This window comes from Prionailurus viverrinus, chromosome X (assembly GCF_022837055.1).
Source record: "Prionailurus viverrinus isolate Anna chromosome X, UM_Priviv_1.0, whole genome shotgun sequence".
Taxonomy (NCBI): Eukaryota; Metazoa; Chordata; class Mammalia; order Carnivora; family Felidae; genus Prionailurus; species Prionailurus viverrinus.
In genome coordinates this window covers 116,972,697-116,994,006 of record NC_062579.1, presented here as the reverse complement: position 1 = coordinate 116,994,006, position 21,310 = coordinate 116,972,697, and the positions used below count along the sequence as shown (strand labels likewise).

Genomic DNA, 21,310 nt, shown 5'->3' with positions numbered 1-21,310 from the left:
GTCGCCTGACCGTAAAAACCTGTGCACTGGTGTGGTTTTCACATTGAGGTGCACGTTGGTGTACCAGCTGCCTGCCCAAGGAGTTAAGCAAGCACAGTCATATCAAGGGAAGGACTTGCCACATTCTCAACTTCCAAGTGCACTTTTCCTAAAACTGACTTGTGGTAGAACGGACGTGCAGTTGTAGTGATGATCTTCTCCCCACCCTCCCCGCCCCCGTCCCTCTTTGTTAAAAATAATTTTTGAAGTGAAATTCACATAACATAAAATTAGCCATTTTAAAACATTCACTGTATTGTGTAGCCATCTTGTCTGTCCAGTCCCAAAACCTTTCCATTCCCTGAAAGCGAAGTTGCTTACCCATTAAGCCGTTTTTCCTCCTCCCCCACTCCCTTTTCCCCCAGATGATCACCAATCTGCTTTCTATAGCAGTTGATTTATCTATTTTGAGTATTTTGTATAAATAGTATCATACAATATGTGACCGTTTGTCTTTCACTTAGCATAGTATATATGCCACCTTGTAGCCTATGTAACAGTGCTTCATTCTTTTTATGACCAATATCCCATCGTATGGATAGACCTCAGTTTGTTCACTCGTTGGTTGATGGACATTTGGCTGTTTCTGCCTTTTGGCTGCTGTGAGTAGTGCTGCTGTGAACATGCGTGTGTATGTTCTTGTTTGAGTGCCTGTTTTTAATTCTCTGGGGGCATATACCTGGGAGTGGAATTGCAAGGTCATATGATTGTTCAGTGTTTAATGTTTTGAGGAGCCACCAGACTACTTTGCACAGTGGCTATACCATTTTACATCCCCACCGGCAGTGTAGAAGGATTCCACTTTCTCCACACACTAGCCAAGTTACTTCCCTTTTTTTCCCCTGAAATTTTGTACCCTTTGACTAACATCTCCCCATTCCCTCTCCCCCCGGCCCTGGGTAGCCACCATTCTGCCCTCTGATTCTATGTATTTGACTACTTGAGATGCCTTGTAAAAGTGGATTGTGCACTATTTGTCCTTCTGTGTCTGGCTTATTTTACTTACATCATGTCCTCTGGGTCCATCTGTGTTGTCGCAAATAGCAGGATTTCCTTCTTTTTAAGGCTGAATAATGTTTTACGTACATTAGCACATTTTGGTTATCCATCGGTGGGCGCTTGGATTGTTTGTTTATTACAGCTATTGAGAATAATGCGATGAACAAGGAAGTGCGGATCTCTCCCAGAGATCCTGATTTCACTCCTTTGGGCTATATGCCTAGAAGTAGGATTGCCACATCCAGTGGTAGTCCCATCGTTTTCATTTTTTGAGGAGCCTCCATACTGTTTTGTTCGATGCAATTTTATCGCACCTGTAGGCTTGTGTATTCAGCGTGAAAGGCACAGAACCGTTCGTTCCCCGCCAGTATTGTTAGGTGGAGTAAATTCGGTCTTTTATGAGACCGAAAACAGCTAATTCAGCTCAAAATTGAAATAATCACATAAGTGACTTTTCTTGAGTCACTTGTTACGCTTTAAGCAGTATAATTGCTTTAATAGCCTTTCCCATTTCTTTGCCCAGAATGTCAGAAAGTTGTGTACTGAAGGTTGAGCTTTTAATCAAGTATTTTTTCTGCTCCCTTCTATTAATTTTGTATCGCCTCATAGTCAGTTACCATAGATAACTGAGTTAGAACAATTCCAATGCATTCTCTTAGTCCCCTGGGTCAGGAGTTTGGGTTCTGTGTTGCTGGGTCCTCTACTCAGTGTTTTCTACAGAGCTACAGTTGACATATCGGCTGGGGCTGGGCTCTGACGTGAGGTTTGAGGTTGTGTTAGTTTTCTGTCACTGCTGTAATGGATCACAGCAAAGCTGGTTGCTTAAACAATACACCTTTATTGTTTTATAATCATTGAGATCAGAAATCTGATCTGGCCGTCACTGAGCTAAAGCCAGTGTGTCAGCATAGCCGTGTTCTTCTGGGGGCTATAGACAACATCGATTTCCTTGTCTTTTCCAGCTTCTTCGGGAGGCCTGCGTTCTTTAGCTCATGGTCCTTTCCCTCCATCTTCAGAGCCAGCGGTGCCATGCACCATCTGCAGATCTGTCTCTCTGGCTCTCTCCCTTTTAAAGACCCTTGTGATCGCATTGGACCCCCACAGATAATCCAGTATAGTCTTCCCATCTCTGTATTCTTAACTCAAAAACACATGTAGAACCTTTTGCCGTGGAAGGTAACGTATTCACAGGTTCTGGGAATTAGGACATTGCTGTCTTTGTTGGGGGAGCATCGTCTTTCTACCACATCTGCTCTCTGGCTCCCAAATATCCATGTCCCTCCCACATGCAAGAGACATTCACTCTGCCCCACCTTCTTCACAAGTTTTAACCTATTACATCATCGATCCAGATTCCAAAATCTTAATTTAATCAGCACAGATGACCAAAATCTCACCACCTAAATTCTCTACGTCAGGTGTAGGTAAGTTTCTGGATATAATCCGTTCTAAGGTACGGTCCTTCTCCGTCTATATACCTGCGAAACTCAAGAAACCGGCTACTTGCTCCCCAGAATATAATAATAGAGACATCCCATTTACGGGAGTGAGCAAATGTAAGGCAAGAGGACTTTACTGGTCTCTAGCAATCCTCAGAGCCATCCTTCCGTTTCCATGAAAAATAGCACGTGTTTGCAGCTGAGTCGTTCTATCCGCCTGTTTCTCTGCCTGTAGAATTGTGGGAGGCTAAACGGCGTTTTTCCTTTTTGTTCTCTTTCTGTCGCCTTGACTTCCAAGCTGGCAGTGTTCCTGCTGCTGTCAAATTCTCAAGAACCTTATGGGCCTCCCATGTGTGTCATGGAGATCACTCCGTTGGACAAGAGGCTCCTTCACAGATCTTTCCTGGATGACCCCATCTCTATTCGTGGCTTCTGCTGAGGTGGCTGAGGGAAACCATGAGTCACATGTATAATCTCTTCAGAGAGCCTTTGTGTGACTGAATACTCTGACCTTTTGACCCTTCCAAGGCACTAACGCAAGGTTTTCCAGGCACACCATTGGCCGCCTCTTCAGAGCATGCTCTCTTGGCAGTGAATTTTAGCACTTTTTGCAATTAGGTCAGCATGGAAGTTTCCCAAATCATCAAGTGCTGGTTCCTGTCTGCTTATGAGTTCTGCCTTCAGTCTTTGTTTCCTCTCACATTTTCCTATGGACGGCAGAAAGAAACGAGGTCAAACCCTTAACGCTTTTTTGGGGGGGACCCTCCTCAGCTAGCCTATCCAAGTTCATTATTTGTAAGTTCTGCTTTCTGCGCAACTACAGGACGCACAGTTCAGCCAATTTCCAATAGCATGTTCCTCAGTTCCATCTGAGACTTCAGTGGCAAAGCCTTTAACAACCATGTTTCTATCAACAGTCCGTTTGTGGTGATTTAAGGACTCTCTAGCATGATAGGAGTATTTTCGACCATGTTCTTTCTGAATCCTCATTAGCTGTCACTAGTTAAGATCCGTATTTCTACTGACAGTCTGTTCATGGAACCTAGGCTTTTTCTGTGATGCCCCTCAGCATCCTTCCAGCCTTTGTCTATTACCTGATTCCCTAGCCACTTCCACATGTTTAGGTATTTATTACAGCAGTACTTTAATCCTACTACCCAAGTCTATAGTTTCTTATTGCTACTGTAACGAATTACAGCAGTGTGCTGGCTTAAAACAGCACTGATTTATTCTCTTACAGTTCTGGAGTTCAGAAATCTGTGATTTGGGTTTTCACTGGACAGAAATGAAAGTACTGGCAGGGCTGTGTTCCTTTGGGAGGCTCTAGGCGGAAGTCAGTTTCCTTGCCTGTGTCTGCTTCTGGAGGCTGGCCACCTGCATTCCTTGGCTAGTGGCCCTTCCTCTATTCTCACAGCCAGCAAAGTGGCATCTACACATTTCTCCCTCACTCTCAGCCCTGCTTCCCACATCACGGTCTCCTCCCCCTGGCTCTCCTGGCTGTACTTTCCCCCTTATAATTACCTGGGGCTTCCTACGCAATCTGGGATAATCTTTTCATCTCAAAGTCCTTATCTTAACCACATCTGCACAGTCTGTTTCCCCGTGTAAGGTGACCTACTCACACAGTTTTGTTGGCAGAATTCACTTCTGTGCAGCTACAGAACTAGTGGCTACTTCTTCAAGGTCAGAAAAAGGAAGAATGTCGGCTATCTTTAATATCAGCTGAGGGAAGGCCGAAAGCCCTCTTTCCAAGGACTTACCACCTGATTATGTCTGAATCACCCAGAATATTCTCCCCTTTGAGTAATTCATTCATATTTATTGGCATCCTAATTATATCAGCAAAATCCCTTCACCTCTGCCATATGTCATAACCCAATCTTGAGAGTGATTTGGTTGCCCCCCTCCCCCGGGCCCCTGCACTCAAGGGGCTGGGTTTATATAGGCTGTGTACACCAGGGGGCAGGAATCCTGGCAGCTGCCTTAGGATTCCACCTACCATCTAGGACATTAGGTAAAATGGTCATTCTTTCTTTTTTAAGTTTATTTATTTATTTTGAGAGAGCGCGCACACACACGAGTAGGGGAGGGGCAGAGAGAGAGGGAGAGAGAGAATCCCAAACAGGATCCGTGCTGCCAGCACAGCCCAATGCAGGGCTCGGCCTCACAAACCGTGAGGTCATGACTTGAGCCGAGATCAAGAGTCGAACGCCTAACCGACTGAGCCCCCCCCAGGCACCCCAGAACTGGCATTCCCTTTCACCTGCTATTGTGTAGTGAAGAATCTAACTCATTCTCATAACGTTTGGTGCTCCTGCCCTGGTTCACGCTAAGGGCCAGTTGGTTTACACGCAATTGCTTTTGCACCATGTAAAAAGGGCAAAGCACATCTGAGGATTACGAAAATAGTTATGACTGCATAGACCCCCAGGGGTTCTTGGAACACTCTTTGAGAACTACTGTCTGAGAACTATTTATGTGGCATCCATCTGTTTTCCCCTAAATCAAAGATTTCTTCACCATCAATGCGCGCTGAGCATGTATTTGTGGAGCTGGGGCGAGCAGGAAGGTCATTTTAGATGTCTTCTGTGGTATCAAGCTCTGCCTTTACAATTTCACTCCTGTAGGCAGTCCTATAAGTGAGGTCTACCTTTGGGGAGGGCGACTTCATAGCATCTTTGAAGCAGCTCTGCTTCTGAGCATTTTCCTTCTAGGCACACCACTTCGTGTGCACAGCTGTCTTGTGTTTTATATCCACCCCCAATGGAACGCTAAAATCCCACAGTGAAATGGCTACATTCTAAGCATCCGTGTTCTCCAGCCAATACGGAGAATAAGGTCGGTCTCTGGAACTGACATGAGGAAGGTAAGTGACAGAATCAAATGTATGTAGTATGAATCAACTTTTATCCAGTAAGCGTATCCAAGCACACGTACGGGCGTGCATGCTTATGTGAAAACATTCAGAGTAGCCACCTCTGAGGGTTGATTCGAGGCCAGCTTTAGTATTTTCTTTGCGTTCTCTACAATCAGATTACTTTTATATTAAGCATACATTACAAATTAAAAAAAAATTCTGTACCATTGGATTACTTTTATATTGACCATATATAACAAATTTAAACTTAAACAAATTAAAACCATCTTTACATGAGGAAGAACTCTAGGTGTCGGAACTGGGGAAACCTTCACAACCCCATCCTTCCCTCCTGGTTTAGATGAGAAGGACTTGTCCAAGGTCCTGCTGCAAGCTAGCAGGACCGCGGGACTGGAGCCCAGTGGCTCTGGCTTTTCCTCCAGTGCCTTTTCTCCACAGCACGCTGCCGTTACATGTGTCTGCATGGGGAGGGTGATGGCCCCAAAGGGTAGTTTAGCGTCAGGTGGTGCACCCTGGCCAAAAAAGCCCCAGAAAAGGCCGCTACTGATCCACAGGTCAACCTGCCCCAAAGAGGTATTACAGTCCCTCGCCTCCAAAATGGTAAGCTCTGGCTTTATGGTGATAACTGGCCTGCGTGGCAGTGTGCCTCGCCCATGGAAGATGAGATCCAGTAATCTAGAAAGAAGATGAAAATGGGACTCTGGTCTTTAAGAGGTAAGCACGATGTGCTAACAGAAAAATAGTGACCCCAGGCCCTCTGGAAAAGTCGTATTTTATACCCTCATCTCAAAGAGACTGAGAACTATGTTATTTGTCCTGTAAAGATATCTTCTCTGGAAGATTTTCATTGTGCCGCAAACCATTGGGATCGAGAAAGAACAAGCTTTGATTGCCTGGAAACTTCACTCGTGTTACCACCTCATTCCAAGATGTTCTTACTGCCCTTTCCTACTTGATTTGCTCTTTAGTTGTTTTTTTTTTTTTTTTAAACATTTGTTTAGGTTTGAGAGACGGAAAGAGAGAGCACAAGTGGGGGATGGGCCGAGAGAGAGGGAGACACAGAATCTGAAGCAGGCTCCAGGTTTGTAGCTGTCAGCACAAAGCCTGACATGGGCCTCAAACTCCCAAACCATGAGATCATGACCTGAGCCAAAGTCAGACGCTTCACTGACTGAGCCACCCAGGTGCCCCCAAACTGTTTTTTAACAGACTTTATTTTTTGAGGTAATTGTAAACCCCTGAAGATCTAAGAAATGCTAAAGAGAGATTCCGTGTATCCACTACCCAGTTTCCCCAAAGGTGACACCCTGCAAAACTATAGTATAATATCATAAGCAGGGTATTGATATGGACACAAAGCCTAGTGTGTGTGTTTTCACTACTGTGCGGTTTTGTCACCTGGGTGGGTGAGTGTGTCTACCACGATAGTCCACAGGGAGCTGTTACATCACCATAAAGACCCCTCCTGCCGTCCTTTTATGAACACTGACCATTATCTCCTCCCCCCGCCCCCGCACCTTTCTAGTCCCCACCCCCTAACCCGTTGTCCATCTGTAGAATCTGGTAATTTAGAAAATGTTACGTAAATGGAATCACGTAGTATGTAATGTTTGGGAATTGCTTCTTTTTTTTTTTTTTCACTCAGAATTCCTTTGAGATCCATCCAAGTTATTACAAGTATCAGTAGTTTGTTGCTTTTTCCTTGCTGAATAGCATTCCATGATGTAGATATACCACAGTTTGTTTATGAAGGTCATCTGGGTTGTTTCCAGTTTTCAGCAGTAAACATTTATATATAGGTTTTTACATGAGTGTGAGTTTTCCTTTCTCTGGGGTAAATGCCCAGGAGTGTAATTGCTGGGTCTATATGATAGTTGTAGGTTTAGTTTTTAAAGAATGTCGCCAACTGGGTTTCCAGAGTGGTTGTACCACGTGACATTCCCACCGGCAGTGTGTGAGTGACCCAGCTTCTCCGTGTCCTTGTCAGTCAGTACTTGGTGTTACCACTAGATCCTAGTCATTCTGATAGGTATGTTGGTGGCCTCTCATTGTGATTTTAACTTGAATATCTTTTGCTCATTTCTAGTTGGATTGTCTGTGTTTTACTTTTGGATTTTAGGAGCTCTTCATAGATTGTAGACACAGTCTTTAGTCATATATGTGTTTTGCAAGTATTTTCTCTTAACCTGTAGCTTGTCTTTTCAGCTTATTAACAGGGTCTTTTGCGAAAGGAAATGTTTTAATTTTGATGTAGTCTGGTTTATCTTTTTTTTTTTCTTTTGTGCAACATGGTTTTGTTAGCAAGTCTCTGCACTCTTCACCAAGCCCTCAATCCCAAAGGTTTTCCTCTGTTTTCTTTTTTTAAACATTTTAAAAAATGTTTCTTTACTTTTGAGAGAGAGAGAGAGAGAGAGAGAGAGCCAGCAGGGGAGGGGCAGAGAGAGAGGAAGACACAGGCTCCAAGCTCTGAGCTGTCAGCTCAGAGCCCAATGTGGGGCTTGAAGCCACAAACTCTGAGATCATGACCTGAGCCAAAGTCAGATGCTCAACCGACTGAGCCACCCAGGCGCCCCTAACCGTTTTTAAACGTACAGATCATTGGCACCGAGTCCATTCCCCATGTTGTGCAACGATTACCACTACTATTCATTTCCAGAATTTTCTCATCATCCCACACAGAAGCTCTTTACCCATTAAACAGTAACTCCCCATTTTTCTCTACTCTTACCCCTAGTAATCTCTAGCGTCCTTTCTGTCTCTAAGAATTTGCCCATTCTGAGTGCCTCATGTAAGTAGAATCCTACAATATTTGTCCTTTCGTGTCTGGCTTCTTTCACAGAGCATAACGTGCAAAGTTTGTCCATGTTGTAGCCTGTGCCAGAATTCTATTCCTTTGTGCGGCTGGGTGATACTTCATTGGATGTGGACCCCATTTTGTTTGTTCACATGTTGATGGACATGTGGGTGATTGCTGCCTTGTGGCGATTGTGCAGAGTGCTGCCATGGGCATTGGTATGCAAGTATCTGGGTCCCTGCTTTCAGTGCTTTGGAATGTATACCTACTCACGGACTTACAGGACCGTGTGCTAATTCCGTGTTTAACCTCGAGGAACTGCCATGCTTTTTCACAACAGCTGTAGCATCTTCCATCCCCTGTACCAGTGCGCCAGGGGCTGGTTTTTTCACATCCTCTCCGACACTTGTTAGTGCATTTTTCTTTTCAGAACGGCCTTTAATGATCGTGAGGTGGCAGCTCCTCGTGGATTTGATTTGCATTTCCCTTAACAACTAGTGATGCCGAGCATCCGGTCATGTGCTTATTGGCTGTACTTGTATATCTTCTTTGAAGATCTGTTTAAGTCCTTTGCCCAGTTTTTTTAAAATAATTTTTTAAGTTTATTTTGAGAGAGGAGAAAGAGAATGAGTGAGCGAGCAACAAGCGTGGAAGAAGCAGAGAGAGAGAGAGAGAGAGAGAGAGAGAGAGAACCCCAAGTAGGCTCTGCACTAACTGTTAGTGCAGAGCCCGACTCAGGGCTCCAACTCAAACCGTGAGATCATGACCTGAGCCGAAGTCAGACACTCAACCGACTGAGCCACCCAGGCGCCCCGATGCAGAAAAGTTTTAATTTGATGAAGGCCAATTTATCTTCATTTTGTTCCCTGTGCTTTTGGCATCACATCTGAGAAATCCTCACCAAATCCAAGATCATGAAGATTTTCTGCTACGTTTTTTTTTTCTAAGAGTTTTATAGTTTGAGGTCTTTGATTCATTTGAATTCGTTTTTTTTTTAATTTTTTTTTCAACGTTTATTTATTTTTGGGACAGACAGAGACAGAGCATGAACGGGGGAGGGGCAGAGAGAGAGGGAGACACAGAATCGGAAACAGGCTCCAGGCTCTGAGCCATCAGCCCAGAGCCTGACGTGGGGCTCGAACTCACGGACCGCGAGATCATGACCTGGCTGAAGTCGGACGCTTAACCGACTGCGCCACCCAGGTGCCCCTGAATTCGTTTTTATATATGGTGTCAGGTACGGGTTGAACTTCATTCCTTGGCGTGTTATGACCAGTTTCTTGGTGCTCTTGTCCAGAATATACATATTGGCCGTATATGTGTTTATTTCTGGACTCTGTTCTATTCCATTGACCCAGGTGTCTGTTCTTATGCCAGTACCACACTGTTTCGATTACTGTACCTCTGTACTAAGTTTTGAAGAAGAAATCTTCCAACCGTGTTCTTCTTTTTCAAGATTGTTTTGGCTATTTGGGGACTCTTGAGATATTCCACATGAATTTTAGAATGGGTTTTTCTAGGGTACCTGGGTGGCTCAGTCGGTGAAGAGTCCGACTTCGGCTCAGGTCATGATCTCACAGTTCGTGAGTTCAAAACCCCGCATCGGGGTCTGTGCTGACAGCTCAGAGCCTGGAGCCTGCTTCAGATTCTGTGTCTCCCTGTCTCTCTGTCCCTCTCTTCCTCACACTTTCTCTCTCGCGCTCTCTCTCTCTTTCTCTCTCTCTCTCTCTCAAAAGTAAATAAGCATTAACAAAATTAACAAAAGAATGGGTTTTTCTGTTTCAGAAAACAAAGTGTCTTTAGGATTTGGGTAGGGATTGCCTTGAATCTAGATCACTTTAGGTAGTATTGTCATCTTAACGATGTTTGTCTTCCAGTACTTGAACGTGCAGGACTGGGTTGAGTTGTGGTGGTTTGTGGGTTTTGAGAAATTGGTCCATTTCTTCTCAGTTGTCAAATATATGAGCGTAAGTTCATTACATTTTATTCTCTTCTAATGGCTACAGACTCTGTAAGGAAACACCTGGTTTCATTCATTATAATGGTATTTTGTCCTTTCTCCTTTATGTTTGTTAGTAAGGCTAGAGGTACGCCAATTTTATTGACCTTTTAGAGAAGCGGCTTCATTGATTTGTATTTTCTATTTTCAATTTTGTTGATTTCTGCTCTTATTTCCTTCTGTCTGCTTGCTTTGGGTTTGTTTCCCTACAATCTAGCATTTCATTTTCTAGCATCTGGAGTTAAGAACTTAGATTATTGATCTGAGGCCTTTCTTCATCTCTAAGCATTTAATGCTAGAAACTGCCCTTATCACTGCTTTAGCTGCATCCTGCATGTTTCGGTGGTGGTGTTTTTCACACAGTTGTATTTAAAATTTTTTTCTTTGACGCTTTCTCTCTGATCCTGGTTTTATTTGGAAGTGTGTTGTTTATTACTAAGTGCCTAGGGATCTTCTTGTTTTCTTATGGTGTTTTTGTTTCTAGTTTGATTCCATTATGGTCAGAGACTCCACTCTGTATAATTTCAGTGCTTTGAAGTTTATTGAGCTTGGTTTTCTGGTCCAGGATGTAATCTCTGCTGGTGAATGTTCCATGTGTGCTTAAAAAATTCCTTATCCTGCTGCGACTGAGTGGAGCGGATATTTACTTGATTGTGTGGTTCGGTTCTCTGTCGTTGCTGATTTTTATTCTAGTAGTTCTGTCAGTTGCTGATGGTGGAAGTCCCAACTCTAATTGTGGTTTGTTTGTTTGTTTGTTTTCCTTTTAGCTCTATCAGTTTTATCTCCATGTGTTTTTACGCTGTTGTTTGGTGCATACAAGTTTAGGATTGTTCTGTGTTCTTGGTGGATTGACCCTCCATCATGATGTGATGTCTCCCTTTATACCTAGTGAGAAATGTCAGGTCATGTCCTACTGTGTTTTTACACTCTTTCCAGAAGATTCAGACTTAATTTCTTTGATCCACAGGCCTTAAGGCCCTATCTAGAAAAGACAGGTAATGCATTGTAAATTACCTGGGCAGTTTGAGGATTACACCACCACCACCATCACCACCATCATCATCATCATCATCATCATCATCATCATCTAGAGAGAGAGAGAGAGAGCATGAGCGCATGCACACCTGAGTGGGGGGAGACAGAAAGAGAGAGAGAGGGAGAGGGAGGGCGCATCTTAAGCAGGCTGCATGCCCAGGACAGAGCCCAATGCAGGACTCCATCTCACGACCCATAAGACCATGACCTGAGCAGAAATCAAGAGTCAGACCCTCAACCAGCTGAGCCACCCAGGCACCCGAGGATTACATTTTTGATCTGTAAAAACTCACTGAGATTTTTTTCCCCACAAATATTGCTGTTTCTTTTCTGAGTGCTTGCCATATATAGTACTGTCTTTGCGTTTCTTCTCCCTTAAATTTCCTTTCCCTCTGCCGCCTCCAGTTGTAGAACAGTTTATGGAACATTCTGTAAGCTCAAGAAAAGTAACTATTAGAAAACTCATGCATGTCATGCCATGTAATAGATGTGAAAGAAGTCCATATTTTTAGAGGAATCCAGGTGAGCTGAAAAAGCTAATAGTTACAGTAGTAACAACCACGCTTCTAGAAAATATTTTGTTGGTGTTATACTACTTTCAGTTGATAATAGACACCCCCATACCCACCTGGGAACATAGCCTCAGTCCATCCCTGGGCAGTATGATTTATGATTCTGGTGCCAGGTTGATAGTGGTGGAAACCAGAGCCTGAAGCCTCCAAGGGTCATGCACAAGCTCTTGAACTCCCTGGACCCACGGGGTCCCATCCAGCAGATCTAGGCTGAATACTTAGCTCCATGAATCCCCGGATCCTATCTGGGAGCATGTCTGCCTTACCACCAATCCTCTGAAGAAAAGTGAACAGAACTCCTCTTATTTAAACCTTCTACATTTCTTTGCCTTTCTCCAAGGGATTGTCAGAAGCCTTAGAGGGGCCTCAAGGACCGAGACAATGGTACATACTCATGATGTGACCTACCTGAGCCAAGAAATGGCTGCTGTATTTTGTTACTAAATGTGCTTTCCTTGCTGCCCTCCCTCCCCTTTTAGAGAGATGGGACCATGGCACCACTACAACCAAGAGACCAGTAGCAACCAGAGCTCCAGCCAAGCCTGCAGGTAATATGGCTGTTCTGAGGAGGGCAGGAAAGAAGAACACTGTGGAACTCTCTTTGGGCCAATGTCCACGGAGCTACCTGCAGCTTAACCTGTTGACTTTCTCTTTTATGTTTTGGGGCCCACTGCAGATAATGATTTTAACTTGGCTGATGCCTTGGATGATCGAAATGATCGAGACGATGGCCGCAAGAAACCGAGCGCAGGAGCAGGAGGTAAGTCACAGAAGGTTGGAAGCGCCAGCCAGCACTGCAGCTCCCTGGCCGGGTCATCACTCACGAAACTACAACAGCCTGCAGAGTCACCCGGGCATGGCAGGCCTGGGGGTACTTCAAGGCCCAGGAGAACCCTAAACCGTAGTTATCGAACTTTTTGGTCTCAGGAATCCCCAAATCATTGAGGATTTCAAGGGCTTTTGTTTATGTAGGTCACATCTAACAATATTGTCTTTGAACTAAAATTAAAAAAAAATATATGTAATCATGTATTCATTAAAAATGAACAACAAACCCATACATGTTAACAAAAATAGCATGTTTTTGTAAGAAATAACGGGCAATCCAAAACAAAATTGAGTGAGAAGAGTGGCATCATTGTACATGTTTTGCAAATTTCTATAATGTCTAAGCAGAAAAGCTAGACCCTCTCTGCTTCTGGATTCAGTTGTAATGTGTTGTGATGGCTGAGGTGTATGAAGGAAATCTGGCTTCGTATAGATATGTAGTCAAAAAAGGGAGGAATATTTTCATAGACTTTTCTGATCAACATAGTTTTTTTTCTTTAGTAAGACACCCAAACTCGACCAGTGGCCGTTTGTTACCATTTAACTACAGTGTGGGATGTGACCATACCAATGAACTTTTTATATGTGATTCCTTACAACCCCACAGGACTCTCTTGCACTTTTAGTGGAACCTCTCCTCATTTGTGGTTTTGCATATTATGTATGCATTGGTCATTGGGAAATATTGGTGTCCTGAGGTCTTGTGAACTTCCAGATAATGCCCATGTTTTAATACGTGGTATCCCAAATTCACATTTGCTAATATCACCCCCATCTCATTAGATAAAGTCTTTAAGTACTGGGAAGCTGCTGAGATCAGAGAGGTGGATGTAGATTTTTCAAAATTACACGTTTTGTTTGAAATCTTCCCATTGGCAACAGATACAGCCAGTGGTGTTCTTCGTAGTGACCACCCCATTTTATTCATTTGCAAGGAAACATGTGCCAAATAGTCAAGCCACCATAACCATAGTTTGATCATCATTCATTCTTCCTAGGCATAGTGGTCTTTCAGAGCACAAGGCAGATAATACAGCTCGGAACTGAAACACTCAAGTGCTCTCCAGAGTAACTACAGTTGAATCAAAAAAGCATTAGTTTTCTATTGCTGCTGACAAATTACCACAAGCTCAGTGAGTTAACACAGCACCTGTTTATTAACTCAGTTTCCTTTTCATGAGTGGGGAGTTGAGGAACTGCCAAGCTGAGTTTTCTGTTCAGGGCCTCATATAGCTGCAATCATGGTGTCCGCCAGGTCCGGTCTCCTCTGCGATCGGGTCCTCCTCCAAGTTCATGGGGTTGTAGGCAGAGTATGTTTCCTTGCAGTTGTAGAACTAATGGCTGCTTGCTTTTTCAAGACCAGCAGGAGGTAGAGACCAGGGAGAGCCCAGAGAGGAAGACTAGCCCTGTTGCTTCTAGTGGCTTCACCCTGGTTTAAAGGGCTTTACCTGATGGGGTCTGGCCCACCAAGGATAATTTCCCTTTTAATTCACGCAAAGCCAAACTGATTTGGGATCTTAATTCCATCTGGAAAATCTTTTCATGCTTAAAGTGATAGGATGTTAAGCAAGGTATGTACTCCAGCAGGAGGGAATCAGGGGCCATTTGAGAGTTTTGCCTACCATATTCATCAAGGGTATTCTGAACTGGACGTCCTTTTCTGGGGATGTTGGGCAACATATTAACATAAGGTTTTTGTCCCTGAAAAAGGTGTTTTGGAATTGAAATGTGTGTTTTGTTTTCTCCAGGTTTTTCAGACAAGGATCTTGAAGACATATTAGGCGGTGGGGAATACAAACCTGACAGAGGTAAAGTTAGGAGTGCTGGTCCGTCTAAATACCTTACTCTTGTTACAAACGTGATTACATGGCGACCAGGTTGATTTGAGTCGTCCTGACGCAGCCTCTGTGATGGGAGAGGTAGTTGCCAGACATCCTGCTGACAACTTGCGGCTCACTTGGAACAATGTGGGCTGTGCTGCTCAAAGCCGGGATTTATAAGCCAATTCGGAAAAGCCACGTTGTTCCCCTTGATGTCCCTAAGCCAAGGTGCCGCATGGGTTAGGATCTCCATACCGAGTCGGAGCCTCTTGCCCAGGCAGCGCCAGGTACGGGTCAGGGGACTCACTGGGAACAATTCCCACCTCCAGCCTGGGGATCTTGTCACCCTTGGGATGCAAAGAGCAAAGCTCATCATGACCAGCATTTTTTAGGAGACCCATAGCAAGTCCGGCATCTTTTAAAATATCTTTTTAGTTTAAGATACTTTAAAACTCATGGGAAATTATAAAAATCGTTCAGGAGAATTTCTGTGTACTCTTCACCCGGCTTCCTCTGATGATGACAGCTCACATAACCATAGTATGTTGTCAAATTGATACAGGCTGTTACTAAGTCACATATAGGCCTGATTGACATTGCATCAGCGAGTGCGTGTACTCGTGTGTGTGTGTGCGTGCATGCAGACACACGTGGGTCTATGAAATTTTGTCATGTGTGTGAATTTCAGTAACCATGACCGATCAGGATGCAGAAAACAGAACCACAAGGAGACTCCTTCGTGCCAACCCTTTCTAGTCACGCCCTCCCCCCAAACCACCAAAGATTTAAACCTTTTATCTTAAATACACATCAAGAACTGATACTACCATGGAGACTGTCAGCCAGATTCAATGTGACAAAATGTGTTATGGTTGGAATTTGTGATTGTTACTTGCGGTTGTAGCCTGTTGTGACGGTAAGTTGTGGTTGTGACTTACTGTGGTTATACGTGCATGAGTTAGGTGTGTATCTGCTGGTAACCCTGCTACGCTCCCTGCAGTCCTGGCTGTGGCATCAGCATGAGCTCCCTTCTTGTGGGGACCGTGTGCCTTTCATATGGAACCGTGTTCTCTTCTGATTAAAGGATACTGTGGTCACATCTGTCCTTCAAAACTCCTTTCCAGACAATGTCATCTTGAGTAAAAAGTTCTAAAAGCCTTTAAATGAAACTCACAGGTGTCAGAAGAACATGGAACATTTAAAGGGCAAACCCAGCAAATTGGCCAATTACTCCTGGGTGACAAATGGTATTTCCAGATGGTGAGGTGCGGGCAGTGATAGCGTGTGGAAGCGTGCACACAGATGAAAGTCTGAATGGCACGTCGGGGGCTTCCTTATTAACGGTACATGTTTTAGCAAGGAAGAAGTGTTGGGAAATTCTTTAATTAGGCTCATATTTGAATTTCTCTTCTAAAGAATAATCAATTGTTAGCTTAAGTTATACCGTCTGTCATTATAAGCATCATTAAAAGAAAATAAAGGGGGTCCCGGCAAAAAATACAAGTGTGAGCCTGAAACATGGTTATGATGAGCACACGATGAAATTCTCAGACACTCGCCTCTGTGCGGACATGCGGATGCCATGAGTGAAGATAAAACATATTTCTGTACATGATGATCTTCAGCATAAAAACAATCCTAATTAATGTATTTTCCAGCTTTGGGTCTTAGGCACATCGACTCAACTATGGTTTTGGAGTTTATTTCTGAAATAATAGGTTATCTGTTACGTATTTTTTTTTCTCATGAAAATATTTCTCTTGGCCTTGCAGGAGCCCCATATTTTGTTCCTAGGGGACACTGGCAGTCTCTTGTCAGCAGGTCCCGTCAGCCACCTACTGTGTGCAAGCCTCTGCTCCCACTCTTGAGTTGCTGTTTGTTCCCTAGTGACCATCTGCTGCCTCACACTCTTTTCTCCCAGCTTCTCCTGGTGCTCTCCCACTTCCTTGGTCTTGTTCACCTCCGAAACACCGTTGCCTGCTGGGAATGTTTCCTTGGGGATCCTATTCAGTACATCGTTCTCTTCCTCACAGGAAGCGATCGATGTTAGAAACAAAGATCTGAGTGTTGAGTGTGTTCATCACTTTGTGAGATGTCGCTACTTCTCTACCCTTTCAGTGGGCAGAAGTTGGTGATAAGTACATGGATGTATACCAAACCATGTACACACATGTATCTGTAATTATTTCTCTATTCGTCAGCATGTACATTCACCTCAACATGAATTCCTACTTAACTCTCCAACTGGAATCCGGTGCTGAAAGCTTTATTTTAGTCTTCCTTTCTGTAACTCCCCACTCTGACAGGGAGAAACCTGCCATTCATCAACCATTTGCTTACTTGCTCAGTTGTGGTACCACGGGTAGCATAGTCAGAATTGTCAGCTCATGCCTCTGTGAGAAATAGCTTTACTATTGAGAGTACAGGGTTTATGTGTAAATTCTTATGTCTTTACCTTACAGTTTCCAGTCAAAAGAGCGATTTTCAAGGTGACTTGGGTCAGCCCCTTTATCCCTCCACCTCCATCCGGCAGTTGTGTCCTATGTTTCTCAAGCAGTTAGACCCACTTGTCACAGTCTGCATTCCATCCCGGGATCTCCCACCCACCTAGTTGATGCTTTGTTTCATTCTTTTGCTCGCATACGTTAAAGGTCACTCTTCACGATGTACAGTTATGGGTTCTTACAAATTCATATAGTCATGTGTCCACCACCCAGGTATCATACAGAACAGTTCTATCGCCAGAAATGTTCTATATATCCCTTTCGTACCCAGCCCTTCCGCAACCGCAGTCTGTTTTCCATTAGTGCAACCACTACTGTGTTTTACTTCTTTATAGTTTTGTCTTTTCCAGAATGTCCTATAATTGGAATCTTACAGCATGTAGCCTTTGCTGACTGACTTCTTTTGCTTAGCGATATGCATTGGAGGTTCTTCCGTATCTCTTCATGGCTCAATGGTATCTTTCTTTTTAGCATTGAATAATATTCCTTTGTCCAGATGTACTGCTTTTGCTTATTTGTTGACCTGTTGAAGGACATCTTGCCTGTGTCCAGCTTTTGATGATTATAAATAAAGCTGCTGTAAACATTTCTAAACGTTTACATACAGGTTTTTGTGTGGACCTAAGTTTTCAATTCCCTTGGGTGAGTACCTGGGTGCATGGTGGGTCCACGTTTGGCTTTATGATAAACTACTGAGCTCTCTTTCTTCTAAAGTGGCTGTGCCATTTTGCTTGCTCTGGAACAACAGATGAGAGTTCCTGCTGCTGCCCGTCCTTGTCAGCAGTTGGAATTGTCAGCTCCTTTGGATTCTGGACATTTTAATCGTTAGGAGGGGTATCTCCTCATTTTTCATTTGTATTCCCCTAATGGCCCGTGACGTTGAACATCTTTTACATTCTTCTTTGGTGAAGTCTGTTCAGGTTTTTTGCCCATTTAAAAAATTCAAGTTTTTGTTTTGTTTTATTTGTTTGTTTTGCTTTTATGAGTTCTGTATATGATCTTGATATGAGTCCTTTATCAGGTATATGATCTTGGAAATCTTTTTCCCAGTGTGTGGCTGTCTTTTTTTTTTTTTTTCTTTAAGAGTGTTGTTTGTTGAATATTTATTTCTTTATAAAGGGCAATTTATCAGTTTTTTTTCTTTTGTGAATGATGCTTTACTGGTTAAGAACAGTCGAGGTCATGGAGGGTTTTTTTTCTTACGTCTTCTAAAAGTTTTATAGTTTCAGCTTCTACATTTGGGTCTTTACCGTTCCATTTTGAGTTAATCTGCGTACGGTTATCGTTTTGCATGTGGCTATCCAGTTGTCCTGGCACCATTTTCTGATAAAATTATGCTTTCCCCCCACGGAACCGTCTTGGCTCCCTCGGTGAAAATCACTTGACCATAAGTGTGAGGTTGTGTTACTGGATTCGGCCTGCTCTGTCGATCTCTACCACCGGTCTTCAGCCAGGGCCAGACTGTCTCTGCTGGGAGTGTGCTCAGCTTCAGGGCAAGGAAGGCTATGTGGAGAGTGTATCAAGTCCCCTATGGCTGCCTTAGCTCCTCACCTCCGTACTGAATCCCTGGCCAGTTGACTGCTTGGTATAGCTGATGGTGCTCCGAGTCACGTGAGTCTTTGGCAGCTACAGCATTTTGTGGCCTGTCTGCCCCTCCACAGACTAGCTGTTCTTCTCACTGGACCTAAATGTGTCTCTGGATATGGCTGTCTTGGATTGGCCAGAGTTACATTTGCTTTGTGAGGAGAGGATTTGCTGGGCTCCTCACTCCATTCTGCCTGAAGTCCTCTCTCGTAGTATCGTTTGACTTTGGAATATTCTCTGCTTCCCCTCAAGCCTGCACCCGCATTTCCTCCCCTTGGGTCCTTACTTTAACCTCGTAACTGGCCTTCTGGTCCCCGTTTGTCTTCCAGACAGCTGCCCGACAGAACCATCAGGAACATGAAACGGATATGGTCAGTCGTCTGTTTAAAACTATTGTGTAATAATGAAAAGACAAATAGCCCAATTAAAAAAGAGCCAAGGGGTGCCTGGGTGGCTCAGTCTGTTGAGCGTCTGACTTTGGCTCAGGTCATGATCTTGTGGTTCGTGGGTTCAAGCCCCGCATAGGGCTCTCTGCTGACAGCTCAGAGTCTGGAGCCTGCTTTGGATTCTGTGTCTCCGTCTCTCTATGCCTCTCCCCCGCTCATGCTCTGTCTCTCTCTCTCTCTCTGTCAAAACTAAACATTAAAAAAAATTTTTTTTTAAATGAGCGCAAGATTTGAACACTTTATAGAGTTCTGTGAAGCTGCTCAAAATCATTATTTATTGGGGAAATGCAAATTAAATCCACAGTGAGCTACCATAAGACACCCACCAGAATGGCTAAAATTAGAAAGACTGACAATACCAAATGTTGGTGCAGATGTGGGTTAACTGCAAGTGTCATGTATTGGCGGTAGGAATGTAAAGTTTCCTATCAAACTGAATGTGTATAGACCTAGTCAGTGACTCCGCAGTTTCACTTCTATTCACAATAAATGACAGCTTCTGTCCAAAAAAGACTTCTAAAGAATATTCATAGCAGTGTTTATAATAGGAAAACAAAAACAAAAAATTGGGAACAGCCCAGTACCAACAAGAGAACGGATAGACAGTGTGATGTATTTATATATTCAGAGGACAGAAGGAATTCCCGATACGAAAACGTGGGTAAGTGTCAAACACATTATGCTGAGTGAAAGAAGTCTGTGAAAAGAGGGTATATAACTAGATGAGCCCAATCTTATGAAATGTGAATGCTTGCAGAACTGATCTATAATGTCAGAAATGAGATCCGTAGCTGCCTGAGTTGGGATGTGGAAGGGGATTCATTGGACAGGGATGTGAGAGAACTTTCTGGGGTGACGGTGCCATTGCATATTTTGGTGGGGGCTTGAGTTCTACAGGTGTATGCATGTGCCAGAACTTATCAAGTGTAAATTTGTATATTTTTACCTTAGAAAAGGCATCGTAAGCAAATGTGGAACCCTGGGTAATAGATAATAGGTTCAGGGTGGGGTGTACTGATGTCTGCGACTGACTGAAATGCAGCATAAACATAAGAGACACTGATAGATGGGCAGACAGACGGAAGGACATAAGATAAAGCAAATAATGCAAAACGTTACTTACAGAATTCAGATGGTGGGTAGGAGTGTTCACAGTATGATGTTTTCAACTTCTTAGTATGCGTGAAATTTTTCTTACTATAGGGAAAAATGTTTAAGGAAGCCAAAACAAATGGGCCCCCCGCTGCCTCCAGGATAATTTCCGCCCTTGGCCTGCTGACTGGTCTCTCCACCACACAGCACCAGGTTTCTTTCAGCTCCCAATATGCAGACGGACTGGTAGGTGCGCCTCTCTGGGCACATGAATTCCCGCTCATTTTCCAGCGAGTGCTAAGCTACCCCTCCCTTAACTGAGGCCTCAGAGATCACCTCCGCTCTCAGGACGGCCCTGGGGTGCACATCTTGCCTTTGTTCTCCTCCTAGAACCTCTGTCGTCCTGCCGGTGCAGGCTAGCACAGACCGTCCTGAATCACACGCTTTCACCCCTGCTGGATTTGGCTTCCCAAAGGCAGGCGCCTTTTTTCTCGTGTATCCCTGGCACCCCAATAAATGTTTGCTGCAATGAGGGGGACTAAAGTAGAACAAGCCCTCTCATGCGTGCCTTCCAGTGAAGGGGAGAGCGACACATGTGACTGGTTTGGCTGATGACCCTCTGGGCCCCATTTGTGATGGGGTCGTGGCATGAAATGCTTTCTCCTGGACCCTGAAGGGCCCTCTGTGCAGCTGGCTGGGTAAGCGTGCTCTTAGAGGCTGTGAACTCTGTGATCTGGTCTGTAAATGCAGCTTTCCACCAGGTGAGCTCCAAGGGGATTTTGTGAGACGGGAGGGGATGAATAGGAAGCTTCCATTTGGCCACAGGCTGTGCCCCTTAACGTCGTACGCTTTGGTGGAAGCCGTAACCTTAGCAGTGATGGTGACTTGTGTGGCCCCTTCATGAAGCAAATGCTTTGCCTGATTTTCCTCTGGCTCCTTGCATCTGTTCTCAGTTGGTAAAGGATCCGGAGTGGAGGAGGGGTGTCATGAGTACACCTGGATCACCCGCGCTGGTGTGTTCTGAAACCCCTTGATAAGTTGACCCAAGGAATCCAGTGGGGATGTGAGGGGAGAGCGGGCCGGGGAGGGCACCCAAAGGGACAGGCCGTCATTCAGGGCCACAGCCTTCCTGGTCTTGGGAGGGTTTTCCTCAAAGATTGTTCTGGGACAGTAGTTGTTTGGTGGTCTGGCTGGAGGGTGACCTTTCTCATCTCTGAGGTGGGGGATGGAAGAGATCCAGGCCTTAGAGACTTTCCAGAACACTGAGGAATGATATCTCCA

The 21,310-nt window shown here is 44.2% G+C and overlaps 1 protein-coding gene across 1 annotated transcript in view; it reads left to right on the top strand.

Moving 5' to 3' along the window:
* CD99L2 (CD99 molecule like 2) overlaps nt 1-21,310 on the top strand; it is a 96,866-nt gene that overhangs the window by 62,729 nt on the left and 12,827 nt on the right. The window contains exons 3-5 of the mRNA XM_047843170.1: nt 12,235-12,303; nt 12,432-12,515; nt 14,332-14,391. Of these exons, the coding sequence (XP_047699126.1) occupies nt 12,235-12,303; nt 12,432-12,515; nt 14,332-14,391 (213 nt within the window). The remainder of the gene's footprint in view (nt 1-12,234; nt 12,304-12,431; nt 12,516-14,331; nt 14,392-21,310) is intronic.